Below are 15018 nucleotides of genomic sequence, written 5' to 3' on the forward strand. Positions count from 1 at the left end.
TGTTCTCAGGTTGACAAACAAAACAATATTAACACTTGGCAGAGAGCTGGTAGAACCTCACATCGTCCACCCTGGTGCTACAGAAACTGGACCCATGGAACTTAAACTAATTATAACATAATTGAAGTCCTGTGAGTTACTGGATAATCGCCCAAGACGAGCATCGATCCACTTCATCCACTCCAGTTGTGCGTAAAAGCGCAACCTGAGCGTTGAAGGGTCCTTGTGGCGAACTGAGGCATCGTCAGAGAAGACGCGCTGTTCTTCATCTTCATCTTCTTCTCTCTCTCTCTCTCTCTCTCGACGTTAAAGAAAGAACCGAACAGAGACGTGGAAACTACCTGCACATGTATTTTATCTTACTCGGGCTTAAGGGAACGAGAAGGCGTTTGGTATTTCCATGCAGAGTCATTTTACGCACGGTTTGTGATGATGGAGATAATGAAACTTGTTGTGATTGTTCTTCTGCTGCTGACAAATGTTTTCTGTCAAGATGTGGACAACTGGAGAGGAGCCAGAGAAGAGGTGAGACTCCCACATCCTCACATTTATTAGAATTCACAACCGATTTCAGGATGTTTGGTGAAGACACAATAAACTATAACCATTGTCTTTTCTGTTCAAAAGCCTCTTGCACAGATGATTTATTTACCTTTTTGACTTGAATATGAAATACTCGTATTATTCAGTCTGTTTTTCCTCCGTTGTCTCCTTGAAGAACAAATGGCCGAACTCTGAAGTCATTGAAGATGTGTTCGTGAGACTGATCAGAAAACCAGGACCACGTCAGTATCTGGGAATCATGGGGAAGAAATACTCTGGTAGGAATATTTAATTCCATTTAAATAAATAAACTGTATTCCGGCCTAACGAGACAGATCACTGATTTATTTTTCATTATATAAACAGGGAAAATGCAGCCAGCAGGTAAACGTAAGTAGCCAATTAATAAATCATTTTTGCTTTATTTTAGATTTTTCAGTGAGTGTTGCACTTTAGCAGCTTTGACAGAAGTTGCTTGTTTTTCATCCCCAGCACACAAATTTCAAACCTTCGTGGGTCTGATGGGGAAACGGAGCTTTGAGGATGACGGTATGATTTTATTCAACTGCCACAAGAAAAACAAAACAAGTGTCATGTCAGTGGAAATCTGCCTGGTAACAGCTGACCTCACCCCTGCAGGCTTCATGGGAGCTGCACAGAGGAGCGAGGATTACTGAGGAGCAAACATCCGAGTCTCTACTTCGATTCATCTCAGATCAACAAGAAGAAGTTTGTGTTTTCAGTTTGTCGTGGTTTCATGAAAATGTCTTTTTGAATAGTTTGACGCTGGGGGACACCAGCGACATCTAGTGGCAGAATACTGTGGTAAACACTGGAAGTTAAACAAAAGTGATACTTTGATGGTGCATAATTATTATGATGTATAAATCATTTTATAATAAGATCGTCTCACACCTCGTTATCATCACAGGTTTATTAAGTGACTTTGTACAATACAAATGAAAAATAAAATTAAAAATACAGAGATGGAGTACATAGCCAAAGCAAATCGCGGTGTCGACTCTTCATTTCCCACTTTTCATTTTCCGCAGAGTGACTGAAATGTTGTCCAGGATGTTATTTGTAAAAGTGTGTATGAATTTGTGTGTTACTGTTTTCATCCAGAGCGCCGGACGCTGCTGTTAAAAGTCTCTGAGATTCTTTTTTTTCTAAACATACAAAAGAAGTTATGACTTCAGCTGGCTCGGTATATATATAAAAATAAACTAAAGTGAAGTATAACACTTATGACATTATAAATGGTGGTTCCAAGGCTAGTGGAGACAGCGAAACACAGGATAAAGGAAGCGTTACATGTCAAAAAAATAAAAAGAAGAGAAGAAGCTTTAGCCATTTAAAAAAAAGAAAATCTATAAAAAAAAAAGGCCCAAGGTGCATTTTGTCCTCGTTTTTCTCAAAATTCATGAATTTCAGTTGACACTATTTCATGATTGGCTGGGTTGTGTCGCCCTAACAGGAGCGACGGCTCACCAGGAACACTCAAAAAGAAAAAGAAGGATTAATTAATGCCTTGTCCTCTTGGTTTAATACGACGATCAGGTTAATATTCACTGAATGTTACTGTCACTTTTTCCTGTAAACAAATAGAATTCACCAGAACTTGATTGTACAACAGTCAGACGTAACTCAGGTCTCTTCTCCATCTCACCTCCATTAAAACTACACGTCAGTCGTTTCAAAGCAACCTTGGGGATGGGGGGGTAAGAAGAGCAGCAGGTGGGGGGGCGCGGGGACAGTATTCAGTTATAACAACAACAATAATAATAACATCAATAATAATAATAATTAAAATAATGCGGGTTTGGCCTTTCTAACGTGGGGTTATTTTAATTGGCTGTTAAGGTAAACACATTCTTTGATGATGATGATGAGTCCCGAGGCAGTGAGGGGGGAGGGGCTTCTGTGATGGCGATTCTGACTGTACATGTAGACCCGTCTCCACCGCCCACCCCCCCACATATACTCCCAGTGACCCCCTCTAGTGGGTGGGAGCAGGAGCACAGCTGTGCTGGCAGACAGAGCGGAAAGGAAGAGGATGAAGAGGAGGATGAGGAGGAAGAGGATGAGGGTAATGTCAGCACCACACACTGGTGACCTGACCGGCAACGTTGGCAAACAAAACAACTCGAGTTGGGGTGGTCCTGCCGACTTTAAAAGATCTTGCCTTTCTTTTTGTTCTTCTCCAGAGTCCTGAGAGAGGAGGAGATATAACCAGTAAGATGTTAATTAACATTTCAGCTCTGTTAGATCTATAAGTGACAAATACATCACTTTATAGGTCGTGTCTGATATGGATGATAGATAAACACCCACACAGTTCTTAATGATGCAGTTATATCCTGTATATCAAAGTAAAGGTCATTTATAGCAGAGACTGCTTTGATTTTATCTTGTGTATCAGGCCTGGTTTTGTTTTTGACCTGCCACTCTAACAGAATCCTGAACACTAATGGTTTGAAGCTCAGAATGGTTTTAGGATCTTTAGATTTCTTATCCATCCCATAATAACTTCAGGGAGGGATCTGATCAGCCCAAATTTCCAGGACAACACAAGCCCGAACACAAGCTGGAGTCAAAGAGAACAAGGAGTCTAGCAACAGAAGGTGAGAACCCTGCAGAGCCCTGATCTCCACGAGGATCTGGCCTCACATGAGGAGACAGCAAACACAGAGACTAAATCCACAGAAGAACTGAGGCCAAGTACCTTGAAGGGAAACTGTTATCTGAAGTTTGCATGTTGCAAACATGCAAGTTAATTGGTGAATAATGATAATTCACTGCATTTCCTTTAATGAATCGTCTTTAGTTTTGTTGCCTTGAGCTTTTGATCTGAACAAACCCTGCAAATTCACATTGTGTTGATTTGTGCGTGAGACAGGAGTGCATGCAGACACCTGACCATGGAACGTGTGACAGTGACAGTGACTTGTACCTGGAGGCCTCGAGTTTCTGCTGCTCCTGGCGCTGATGGGCCTCCCAGTTCGCTCTCTCCTCCTCGAACACACGTCTCTTCTCCTCCAGCTCTTTGTGCTGCGCCTCCAGGTTCCTCTTCATCTGTTCATGGCGTCTCTGAAGCTGCAGAGACACAGGCAGGTCGGGGGAATCAGTTAAAAAAGAAAACACAGTTTGCAGACTGCAAAATGTAAAGTACACAGCTTGTACCCTCAAAATGTATCCTGCACACAGAGAAACAGGCTTTTTTGCACAGGTAACAATAATATTTCCAAGATTATGGACCGATTAAAGTGATGAATGTCAGTTAACTGCTCCTGGGAGGGAAATTATAAACAGTTTCAACAGAAAAAGAAATGAGAAAATACTTCTGCAATCTTAAAACAACATAATAACTTCCTTTGAAATTCAGGCAAGAATGAGTGATGTTGAGACTTTCTTTTAACTCTGTGTCACATTACCATGTCGAATATATTTTTCTATGCACATAAAACAAGTCATTTATACATTATTCATCATCTACAATATTATCAGATTTGCTTTCACAAACTCTTCATGGATCCTTAAAGAGGAATCTCTCATATCGGCAGCAGACAGCACGAAGAGATAATATTCAGTTTGTGTAAAAGCCTGTGTGGTGTCAACAAGTTTATATTCATGTTCCTGCTGAACATGAACTGCTCCATGTGAACAACACATATTTCTACAGACATGTTTGAGTCTGTATGAACGTTTACATGCAAACAGCCCTTATCTGAGATCTGCTTTGAGGAGGAACTAACAAGAAGAACATCCATTTACACAATCAACCACTGAAACACGCGAGCACATGACGGAGGAAGATGTTCAGATAGAGGAGGAACTTCACCTCTGCTTCGGAGTCTTTCAGCTTCTGCACTTTTTCTTTGACTTTCATCTCGAACACTTGCTCCATCTCCATCTCCATCTTCTTCATCTTAGAAACGTGCTCTCGCCTCTCTTCCTCCATCTGGGCGAGAGGACTCCTGCACGGGGAAGACGGGAGAACAAACACACGTTTACTGATAAACTGTGAAATATAAAAGCCTCAGCTACATTTCTTTGTTCCCGAGGGTTTGATAACGATGTCTTAGGATTCATTGCCATATTATGTTTTATAAACAAGCAGGAGAAAAGCTGCTCTGGCTTCTAACAGTGGAACACAGCAGCAGGGCTCATACACCTGACAATGTGCCAACTGGGTCCCAACTCATTTGGACTGGTTGACTAAACTGCTACAACCTTTTCCTATGGAAGTAAATCAGTCTCATTAAATTTAGACGTTTTAAGGCCTTTGAATTAAATTTCTAAATCTGATTTACTTCTTTTCTTTCCTTTCTACACAGCGGCCAGCAAAAACAAGGAACTACCTTTAAAATCTGTGCAGTAGAAGCTTTTTAAAAATATCTAACAGTTCTCAGACAACAACTTTACCCCCACAATCCCCAAAGGAAAACAAACTGTTGGAGCACAGGAGGGAAAAGAGAGGAGAAGGTTTTAGGATCCGACAAGGCTGTGAAAGGAGCAGGAAACCAAACCATATCTGGAAACCAGTGGAGGCACCAGGGGGCTAATGGAGGGGACCTGGGTACACTGGTTGTTAGTGTGGGGGATGGGTTAAATGTTAGTGAAGCTCAACAGGACAGTTTGTTGCAGTGTCCAGAGACCCGTCATGAAAAGTGTGTAGCGGTTACCTGTGATTATTAAGAGCAGTGACAACAAGAGCAATGTTTCAAAACTATCATTCATCTGATCGTGATCTGAAGCAGCAGCAGCATGCAACTTTTGTCTTATGTGGAAACACTGCAGGTTTTATGTAATTACAACATTGTTGTCCTGCATGTCACAAACACAGGTAACCGCCGTAAACACCTCATGTCCAGGTCTCTGTTATTAGTCCAAACAGCAGCAGGTGGAAGCAGCAAGACGTACAACAGTGGAATGAATTATGGAAGCATAACCGTCAAACTAGATTTATAACATTTATAGATGTGGCAGTTCAAAGTCCAGCCCCCCCTCACTGTTTCTGAAACCATCTAGTGACAGAGGGACGTCGAGGGGCGAAGCTGCTGAACTGAGTCAACAGGGAAGAGAGAAAACACCGTGATGCAGTGAACGAGGGAGGAGAGAAGAAGAAGACGACAGAGAAATGAAGATCTTCAACAAGGGGCGGGCAAAAAAAGTGAAAAAATGACCACTTACATTCCGTCAACTGTGTCAACTCTAAAAAAAACACATACAACCAAACACACACATACAAAAACACACACACACACACACACACACACAGACACAGACACACAGACACACACGGCATGCAATGATGAGGTCATGCACTAAAATAAAACTGCCGTCTATTAGTCGTGTGTCTGTGACTCAAACTGCTTTTTCATTGCAAGTGGAAAAAACTGAGAAAAAAAACTGAAAGTGTGGAAAAATAACAATGTGGGCTTTATGAGCCGGGTGTGAAAAAATATATTAGCAGACTTTGTTTTTATTGTTCAGCTGTGAGTTAGCATCAGCAGCGTGAGGCCTCGATTCAGCGGTGGCATGGTTTTAGGCAAAGTAGAGCAGTTAAGTGATGAGTGAACTAAAACCACAGACAGTTTGTCAAACATCACAGACAAAGGACAAATGGTTGAAGAATGAAATGACGGCCATGTTGCTTTCACAATTATATTTACCTCAGAGCAACGGATGCAACTGGCCAAAAACACGGTCGACTTCAAACCCGTAGAATTTACGACACCAACATTGCGTTACGAAATGGAACTACACAAGTTGTTTGACATATTTTCTTAACAGATCTTGCAACTTCTACATATGAATTAAGTCTCCTACATAAGGACCCTGTTCTATTGTATACAATAATGCAGGTCTGTCAATAACTTCTTTACTTCTGAGCGTCTCTCTCCTGCCTCGCTGTCTCTAATGTGTTCCGTGCAGGACTTACTTGGTGCACAGTTGTCCTTTAGCCCTGTTGTTGTCCACTCCGTTGTAGGTGACGGCCGCCAGCTTCCTGCTGCGGTAGTTTTCATAGTGGACGTTGTTTGTCACGTCCTTCAGGTCCTGCATGTGTGTCCTGGCAACGGCAGGGAAAGAATTCTAAATATTTAAAATCCTCTGTGAGAAACGTTTAAACTGAAAACTCAGCTTGGTCCATCACCACCTGGTGGATGACAGTGTTAAGTGTGAATGATTCTGGCTGCGTCTCTGTGTATGTTTCAGTACCTGATGAGCATATCCCTGAGGATGGTGAAGTCGCAGTGGTCACCGTTTTCAACTAGAGGGGGAAATAAAACAAGTGAGTCAATTATCAATTAAAAACAAGGAACCCTGTTTGTACCTCAGATACCAAGAAAGCATTTAATCAGGTATTTTGAATGTGGTATTATTACATTAAGAAAACACTCATACCTTCTGCAACCCCCCAGGGGTACTGTCTCCCTCGGACCCTCTTGCTGTTCACCTCGATGATGGTGTTGCTTCCTACTACAGCCAGCGGCAACTTGTCCTAGAAGTAGAACACAAAGTGTGTGAGTTTGGGGATTTAACAAACTGGTACATTTAGATAATTTGATGTGTGGATACTGGAGGAGACAAACCTTGATCTTCTTCACCAGTCTGTTCTCCTCCTCGTCGTCTGTCTCGGGGAACTCGTAGATCTTAATTTTGTGCTCTAGGATTTCCCGCATGATCTAGTTCAGAAGAGAAGATGTGTGAGCTGAGCATCATTGATTTTTTTCCCGCTTTTAAAGATGCATTAATGGGTTTGTCTCTTCTTAACATTAACCACATCAACTCAAAAGCAACCACTTAATATCTAGCTGAAAGATGTTCTACAGCCTTTTTGAATTTTATGTCTGTTTTCTTTTCAGTACATCTTTTTCCACAATTCAAAGAATGTAGGTCATCAAGTCGCAGCCCACATCACAGAGGACTTTTCTTCAAGATGCACAGAACTGTCATCACACCCATGTAGAAAAGTTAAATCCTCTGTGGCGGTTCTTGTTTTCTGCAGCAATGTGCAGCTGTGGAAACCACTGACCTGCTTTTTGAACTGTTGGCATTCCTCCGGGGTGAGGGTGTCTGCTTTAGCGATCAGTGGGATAACATTGACTTTCTCATGCAACCGCTTCATGAACTCAATGTCGAGTGGCTTCAGTCTGCAGAGAGATATTAGTCACAGAGTTATTGTATATTAAATTCTTGGTGCATATATTGTAAATGTAGACATAGAAACAAAGGATAGAAAGTATTTTGAGCTTTTGGGGTTAAACTCTATCACTGTTGCAGCTCTTGCTGGTTGAATTGTGCCTCAAAATCTAAGTCAACTACAAAACTAATACATTTTGTATAAATTACTCTAAAACAAGGCCTGACCAGACACTAACTCAACAGAAGAATGTGCTGTTGACGTCGCCACAAAGAGGAACCACAACGTTAACCTCTGTGCGATTCATCAGTCACAGCTGAACATGTCCCTGATCCATCTCTTTATTCGGAATTTATCAAACCAGACTGTCCCAAACAAACATGGCAACAACAGAGGAAACATAAGATTGGGCCAAAATGAAAATAGATTTGAAACCATGAGGAATGTGAAATCTCATCACAGAGAAAACAGACACTAGAATTACTTCCCCCATCAACCAGTGCAGGGTCAGTTCCTCCAGGTGTTCCCGACATATCGCTTTACAATAATAATGAGGTCACCGTGAGCTTAACCTTTGAACCACTGAAATCTATCACAAGAAAGCGACAGGCGGACACGACTACAGTTATTTGGACTGTGAAATCCACACATCACAATATGGAAAGTGATATTCAAGTCAGAGAGATAAGGAAATCCTCGTAAATGTTAGACTGGTGGGAGGTAATGTTTAACGCTCCTGCTTGAAAAATCACTCAAAGTGATAAAGCTATTGATTCATTTTAAATTGATATTACTTTAGTTCCTCTTTCTGTAACTGCTTCTGTTCTAGTTAAAGCGTAAAGAGGCAAATTGCAGGAGGCCACATTTTATGACCTAGCAGGGACGAGCGTGGGCGATAGTTTTATTAGTCACTGTCCTCCAAAAAAAACAGTCAAGAGTTAAATATTCAGAGTGTGTCTGAGCAGCGGAGGTCATTGTGCTGCAGTGAGAGAGTCAGCTGGTGTTATGAGGGAATGCTCTGTGTCTTTGTGGGAACATAAGCTGCACATCCTCAAGGCTGAAGCTCTGCTTGTGTGCGTACAGAGGACAAGCTTGTACATACACAACGTCTCACAGAAGACGGACAGACATAAGATGAAGAAAAAAACAAGAGGCTTCTTCATTTCAGTTCACGGTCAACCGTTTTCGGGGCATGTGAGCACATGCTGCATTTCTGCGTATACACAAATGGGGCAGCCCGACACGACAGAGACATAAACACATGTTCCTGCCCTGCAGCGGCAAACAGCCGGGTTTTAGACCTTTTAAGGTCACGAGTTGTGACTCGGAGCAGATTTCCACATTAACAAAATTTCACACACTGAATAAGGAGTTAAAGCTTCATTCATGGCAGGAAGCAACTACTTCAAGCCTCAGTTTTCTATTTCACTGCTCCCACTCTTTTTGCTCTTTGACTGAATTGTTTATCGCAATATCCGATGCCTTCGGAATAATAAACATCCACATTCAAATTCCACACAGTCATTTGGCAATCAGCATGATCTGTTAGGCCTTTTACCAGTAACTTTGTCTGCCTCCTACTGGTGTAGCTACATCATTGATCCCCGAGGGCTCCACTGGTCAGCATGGTGCAGTCAAAATCCACATCAAATGGCAAATTGACTCCTGTGTACGTTCTATACCGTTCATACTGTCCACATCTACCTCATGCCTTTGACCACTGAGCTGTTCCAGAAGCAGCTGAGGTTTGAGCACCTCGCTGGAGAGTTTAAGGAAGGAAGCATGTCATGTTTCGTGTGTGGACCCCAGGAGGAGTGGGGGAATGGGGATCCTAATAAGATCAAATCAAAAAAGGAAGGAAGTGCTTTAGTGACTAACCTTTCCTTGACTTTTCAGACAGCGCAGGGATCTGAACCAGCAAACTTAGCTGGAAGTCAGTCTCTGACCTCTGGGGCACGGCTGACCTCTTATTTCCCTTCTGGGTCACCCGACTATTTTTACTCATTTCCTCCCACTGTTCACCCTTTCCCTTCCAACCTTTTCCTTTCTTCAGTCCTCTCTAGACATTCTTACCATCGACTTCCTCTGCATTGATCAAGCCAGTGACATTTAAGAGTTTGACTAACACTAGAATTGTGCTTACATACAACATTGTACCTTGGATTAAAACATCCGCTAAAATGATTGTCTTGTGAAGTTGTCCAGACTCACCCGTGTCCCGAGGGGGCGATAAAATACAGGCAGCAGTGGATTCGGCTGTCGGGCATCTGTCTTCTATTCACCCGTGATTCTGAGTTCAGGTAGTCTTCGAACTTGCTGTCTATGTGATCAATGATTGGCTGCCAGCTACATAGTACAAATGACAGCTTCCAGTAAGAAACAAATCTCCACAAAGACCCAGAAGGACATTTTGGTGATTGCAAATGAAGGAATATGATCCAGGCTGCAGGCTGGTGAGATTCTTACCAGTTGCTGTTGTCGACAGCATCTCCGAACCCTGGGGTGTCAACTATTGTGAGCAGCAGCTGGACGCCGCCTTCCTTTACTAAAACTTTGGACTGCTCCACCTGACACAGGATGAAGAAGAAGAGTACCTTGTGTTTACTTCTGTCTTTGAGAGAAAACCATTTAATTAAAAATAAAAACCCAGTTAGGAAAGGTGGGGTATAGATCATATGGCTGTCAGCTGACGGTATCATATATTTCACATAGAAAACCCTTGAAGCTAGCAGCATGTAGCAACACGCCGTCCCACACTGTGCCATTAGCGAACTATGCTGGGAAACCAGAAAAGCACACAAGCATCTGGAGATAGCAATGCTGTTAGTCAGGAGCCAGACAGATAAAGTACAGGACCTGAGGCTCTCCAGATTCAAAACAACCCAGCCTGCTCAAAAAGGATGAAGATTAAATACATTTGTAACAGGAGCCGACAGTGAGTCTGACGTATTGAAGCCATGGGGGAAAAACTGAGGAGTCACTGCATTAATCATAATATATTATGCTTCTTAATGCTGCTGTAGATGTTAAACAAGCCAAGAATGCAATGTCACTGCATCCATCTTAATCGACTCGAAGGTCGTTTAATCTTCGTTGGAGCAACATACTTAATAAAACAAACAGATCACTACTTTGGTATGTACGTCACATGGATCACATGTACTATGACACAGTGTAGAATGTGTAATCGTTATTTCTGTAGCCACATTTTCAACATCTACATGTCAAAATTGGATCTCGGCCATGTTTCATATCTGACATTTGGTCTACATACTTTCTGTATCTAAAAACAGAACCTTGTGTGTTTGTTTTTGTTCCGGCTCCATGAGAACAATGCAGGTGTGTTTGATTGTTTTTTAGCACAGCATGACTATCTCTGTTTAAAGACGTTTATTTGCTTTTAAGATAAAATGTACCTGTACAGTCTTTTTAATTCGATGTGAGGGTCCAGGATACTCTGCTGAATACAGGTCTGTTAAGAACAGAGAGTTGATCAACGTGGATTTCCCAAGACCCGATTCACCTGAAACACAGGAACACGAGAGGACAAATCAGGAAAATAAATCATTGCATTACTGGAATAACAATGAAAATCTGGAGGTATTTAACAAAAACCCTCCCTTTGCATTACAGCTTTACATAAATCAAAGCTGACATTTTTAAGAGAATCAAAAGGGCATGTGCAGAGCCGGGGATGAGGCTGACATTTGACCAGGACATTAATCCATTATGGTAGCAGTTAAAAGGCTAAAGAAACAACGCGGACAATTGGCCTTTGTGTGCCCTGTTTCCAAAGTTCCCAAAGAAAAGGATCATTAGTGGAAATGACCACTGGCACTGCCTTCCCGGGGGCTGATGGCTCCAGGTCAATATTTAACGAGCCAACATTTACACCCCAGCTACAGTCAAAGGGTAAAGTGTGGAGCTTGCACTGCAGCATTTGGCGAACATTTTAAACATGGCATTTAACCATCTGTAATGGGCATACAGCAATAAAAGGTGAGGACAGGCCAGTGAAAAGATTGGCTCTGCATTGTGTGCAGTCAACATGTTGTTGGGTCGTGTGCATCATGAGGCAGGGACAGACGTGCCCGTCACTGGTGGTATTACTAGTCCCGTCGCTCCCCTTCACTTCCTCCATCTTTCATCCTCTTTTCCTCTTCTCACACCACTGGTGACGCACTGCGCTGCACGGCGGGGACATGTGGCCACACAGCTAATCAGAGCCAAGAAAAACTGAATATTGTGTGTGTTTGTGTGTCTGTGTGTGTCTATGCAGGAGGTTGACACCATAAAAACAAAGGCAACCATTTATCTACTAAAAAGCCCACAGGACGTCCTCTACTTTTCCTGCCGCTAGATGCTCAGTGATCTTTTATGTTTTCTGCAAGCAAAACACTTTGAAGCATTCACTGGCTGCAGAGAAGCACTTGGTCACCGACCAGCAGGTTTTATCAAGAACACTTCAGAGGACAAGAACAAGCGAAATCCAAGTTCTTTGTTAAGAGCCAGTTCAAATGAGTAAAAAGAAACGTAGTTCTATAAGCAAGAGAACTGGCTGGTGTGAACGCAACTGGAGATGCGCCCAACAGGAAATGGTTTTGACCCACAGAAACATTTCCCTCCAAACAGAGACCAATCAGCCGGGGAGGATCTTGGCCGCGTGTCAACCACCACATCCAAGCATTTCAAAAGAATGTCTGCATTTTTGATTCGCCGAGTGCTGCTCTAGATAAATCCAACCCAAATGTTTTTGTTCTGTGAGGCAATGTCGAGCACATAACATCAGGATGAATTCAAATAAGAGAACTGGTAAACTTGTGTCTGACTAAGCAATAAATACTATAAAACTGGGGGCAAGTTCCTTGTGTATGAATGTGGCTTCACACCGACAATCTCTCTCCCTCTCTCACAACAAGAAACCACAACGGACAACTTCAAAAACGCCACAGCACCGCAATGAACACAATGAAAGGATTCAATTAAAACAATAAGGCAGCCAGAGAGCTGAGCAGCGTGTGTGCTTACCCACGACCATCAGGGTGAACTCGAAGCCCCTCTTGACAGACTTCCTGTACACTTGGTTGGGGAGGCTCGCAAAGCCCACATATCCCTCCAGGTTCTTCTGCTGCTGAAAGACAGAAAATAATTAAACATCCAAAACAATAAGTAAATCGACTGTGTAACCAAGTTTGGCTGCAAAACTCAAAAGAGAAGTCTTCATCGCCCTTTTCCCACAGTATTAGAACTGAAATATACCCTTTCAATGAAGATTCAAATTTAATGACCTAGTCAGACTGAAGATGCCCCAATTATATTAAATAAATTAATACATTGTGACATATTTTCAGCTTGAATGAGGCATAACACAATTAGTATAATGGAGAATCTTGACTGTAATTGGATTATGCAGCGCTGGACACTGAACAAGAGTGTAAACAAAACTCAAAGTATCCGATTCAGTTAAATACTCACAGCTACTTTCTGTAGATCTTTGCGAGGCAGTTCCAAGATGCAGGAAGAGAGCGAACGATCCAGGGTCACACGGGAGAGAGAGAGAGAGAGAGAGAGAGAGCAGAAAAACAACAAAAGAAAAATAATCAATTTCCAGAATCAGCTTCCCAAGATGCAAAGACCCCCCGAGGCGAAATGATTAACGATCTTCTCTACTGTTATAAACACAGATAGACGTTAAAGCAGCTCTTTTAAAGTTAGTGGCACAGTAAGGTAAGGCCCCCCCCCCCCCCCCCATTCACCGCTGCAGGGGAGGATTTCTGCCTCCTCGGCTGCAGCATCTCCTGCCAACCAGCAGCAGCCCACATGTCTTCAGTGTGACACTGTGAGCTGCCTGGCCCACAGGATGAGGAAGAGTTCAACCCTCAGCAGCAGCCCAGTGAATCAATATCTGTGAAAAAAAATCTATCACATTCTTTCTCTGTTTGAGTAAGAGAGTAGATTTATTTTTGGAAAGCAGCTGTCAGTTTCCTGTCAGGCCGTGTCTGCGAACGGAAGTGGTGGAAGATGCAGGAATGGGCTGCAGATGTGTTATTTAAAATCATCCTCATCATCATCAGGCCTGAAGCTAATGACGTTAAAAAGTCAAAACTCTTGGAGGTTCTAGATCGAGTGCAATCCAGATTAAATGGCAGCCTCTTCCTCCTGAGGTTGAACCGTGAAAGCTTCCTGGTTTGACCTACATGTCCCAATTAATACAGATTAATCAAATTATCGATCCCACACTGGGGCAGCTGTCTGACACACACACGAACACACACACACACACACGATGGAGTGCTCGTTGATACACTGTTTTTAAAGAGGATTCGGATCTAAAGATTCTGTATAACGTGGGACTGTGAGATGTTATCAGGACACATGTAATAAAAAGCTCAAATCTCAATCCTCTCCCCCTTTTAGATTCAAACAAGTTAGCATCGACGAGCGGGTTTCGAACCCATCCTACGACGCCCGGTTGGCTACACCCGTCGCGGAATGTGTCTCTACGCGGTGTTCACGCGGAGCTCGATCACTTAACACACGTTAAAACCCAAAAGAAGAGAATCGAACGAACGAGCGAGCCGAAGGCAGGAAATGACACCACCGAGGCTAGCGGCTAGCGAGCTAGCTAGCAGGCATCGGGAGTGGAGGCGCACGACTGGGCGTTGGTTGCTCGGACAACTGCACAAGCTCCAGCCGCGGCGGAGCCACTTAGCCCGAGAAGAAGCGGATCTACCGTCGACACCGGGTACCGGGGCGCAGGTAAACCGGGCCCGGGGTCCGGGGAACAGTGTGTCGGCTCTCACCCATGACGCTGACGCTCCCTGCCGCCTCGAGTACCGATCACCCACAAGCCGACATTCCCCCCTCCTTTCTCTTTCTACTCCTCGTCGTCGCTGGTTCTGGGTTAAGCTTTACGCAACGTGCGGAGCGCAACGTCAGCGACGCCCAACGAGGCTACGGCGGAAAATTGGCGTAGAAGCGTACGGGAATGGCACGCGGCAAATCTCGCGAGGCCGCCTCGAGTTCTTTTCACAATTCCGGCGTCTTCTCGCGATAACCACACGTTTTTATATATATATATTTTTTTTAAACATGAAGACTATATTGTAAATAATAAAGAGCTTTTATTAAAATATGTCCTACGTCTTTTTTTTTATGAAATTGTGTTTTTCACGTTGTGTTTGCTTGTGACGGAATGAGAGCAGCGTCCGTTGTAGCCACGACAACCAGGAACTCTTAACACCGCGCGCCCTCATTGGTTAAAAACACAGCAAAGCGTTCTCTGATTCGCTGAGGTCGGTCCGTCAGCGAACAAGGTTGTGTCGAGC

General features: G+C 43.2%; 2 protein-coding genes across 4 annotated transcripts; one reads left to right on the forward strand and one right to left on the reverse strand.

Annotated features, from left to right (window-relative positions):
• The first annotated feature begins 269 nt into the window (after nt 1-269).
• On the forward strand, nt 270-1546 carry LOC128448895 (protachykinin). Its single transcript, XM_053431747.1, has 5 exons — nt 270-525; nt 719-821; nt 910-933; nt 1036-1092; nt 1183-1546. Exons 1-5 carry the CDS (start codon nt 430-432, stop codon nt 1218-1220), a joined length of 318 nt encoding a protein of 105 aa, XP_053287722.1. The 5' UTR covers nt 270-429; the 3' UTR covers nt 1221-1546.
• Nucleotides 1463-14616, reverse strand: septin7b (septin 7b). Of its 3 annotated transcripts, none has more exons than XM_053431745.1 (15): nt 14494-14616; nt 13166-13182; nt 12719-12818; nt 11107-11213; nt 10157-10257; nt 9902-10036; nt 7583-7700; nt 7140-7232; nt 6952-7048; nt 6766-6817; nt 6488-6616; nt 5737-5757; nt 4385-4520; nt 3497-3639; nt 1463-2754 (listed from the first exon to the last, which is right to left on the reverse strand). In XM_053431745.1, exons 1-15 carry the CDS (start codon nt 14495-14497, stop codon nt 2715-2717), a joined length of 1293 nt encoding a protein of 430 aa, XP_053287720.1. In that variant the 5' UTR covers nt 14498-14616; the 3' UTR covers nt 1463-2714. The 3 variants fall into 3 exon arrangements, with proteins under 3 accessions (XP_053287720.1, XP_053287719.1, XP_053287721.1); XM_053431744.1 differs by having other exon boundaries at nt 12719-12821; nt 14494-14606; XM_053431746.1 differs by lacking the exon at nt 5737-5757 and having other exon boundaries at nt 12719-12821; nt 14494-14606.
• Nucleotides 14617-15018: the final 402 nt, after the last annotated feature.

The sequence above is a fragment of the Pleuronectes platessa genome, chromosome 10, assembly GCF_947347685.1.
Source record: "Pleuronectes platessa chromosome 10, fPlePla1.1, whole genome shotgun sequence".
Taxonomy (NCBI): domain Eukaryota; kingdom Metazoa; phylum Chordata; class Actinopteri; order Pleuronectiformes; family Pleuronectidae; genus Pleuronectes; species Pleuronectes platessa.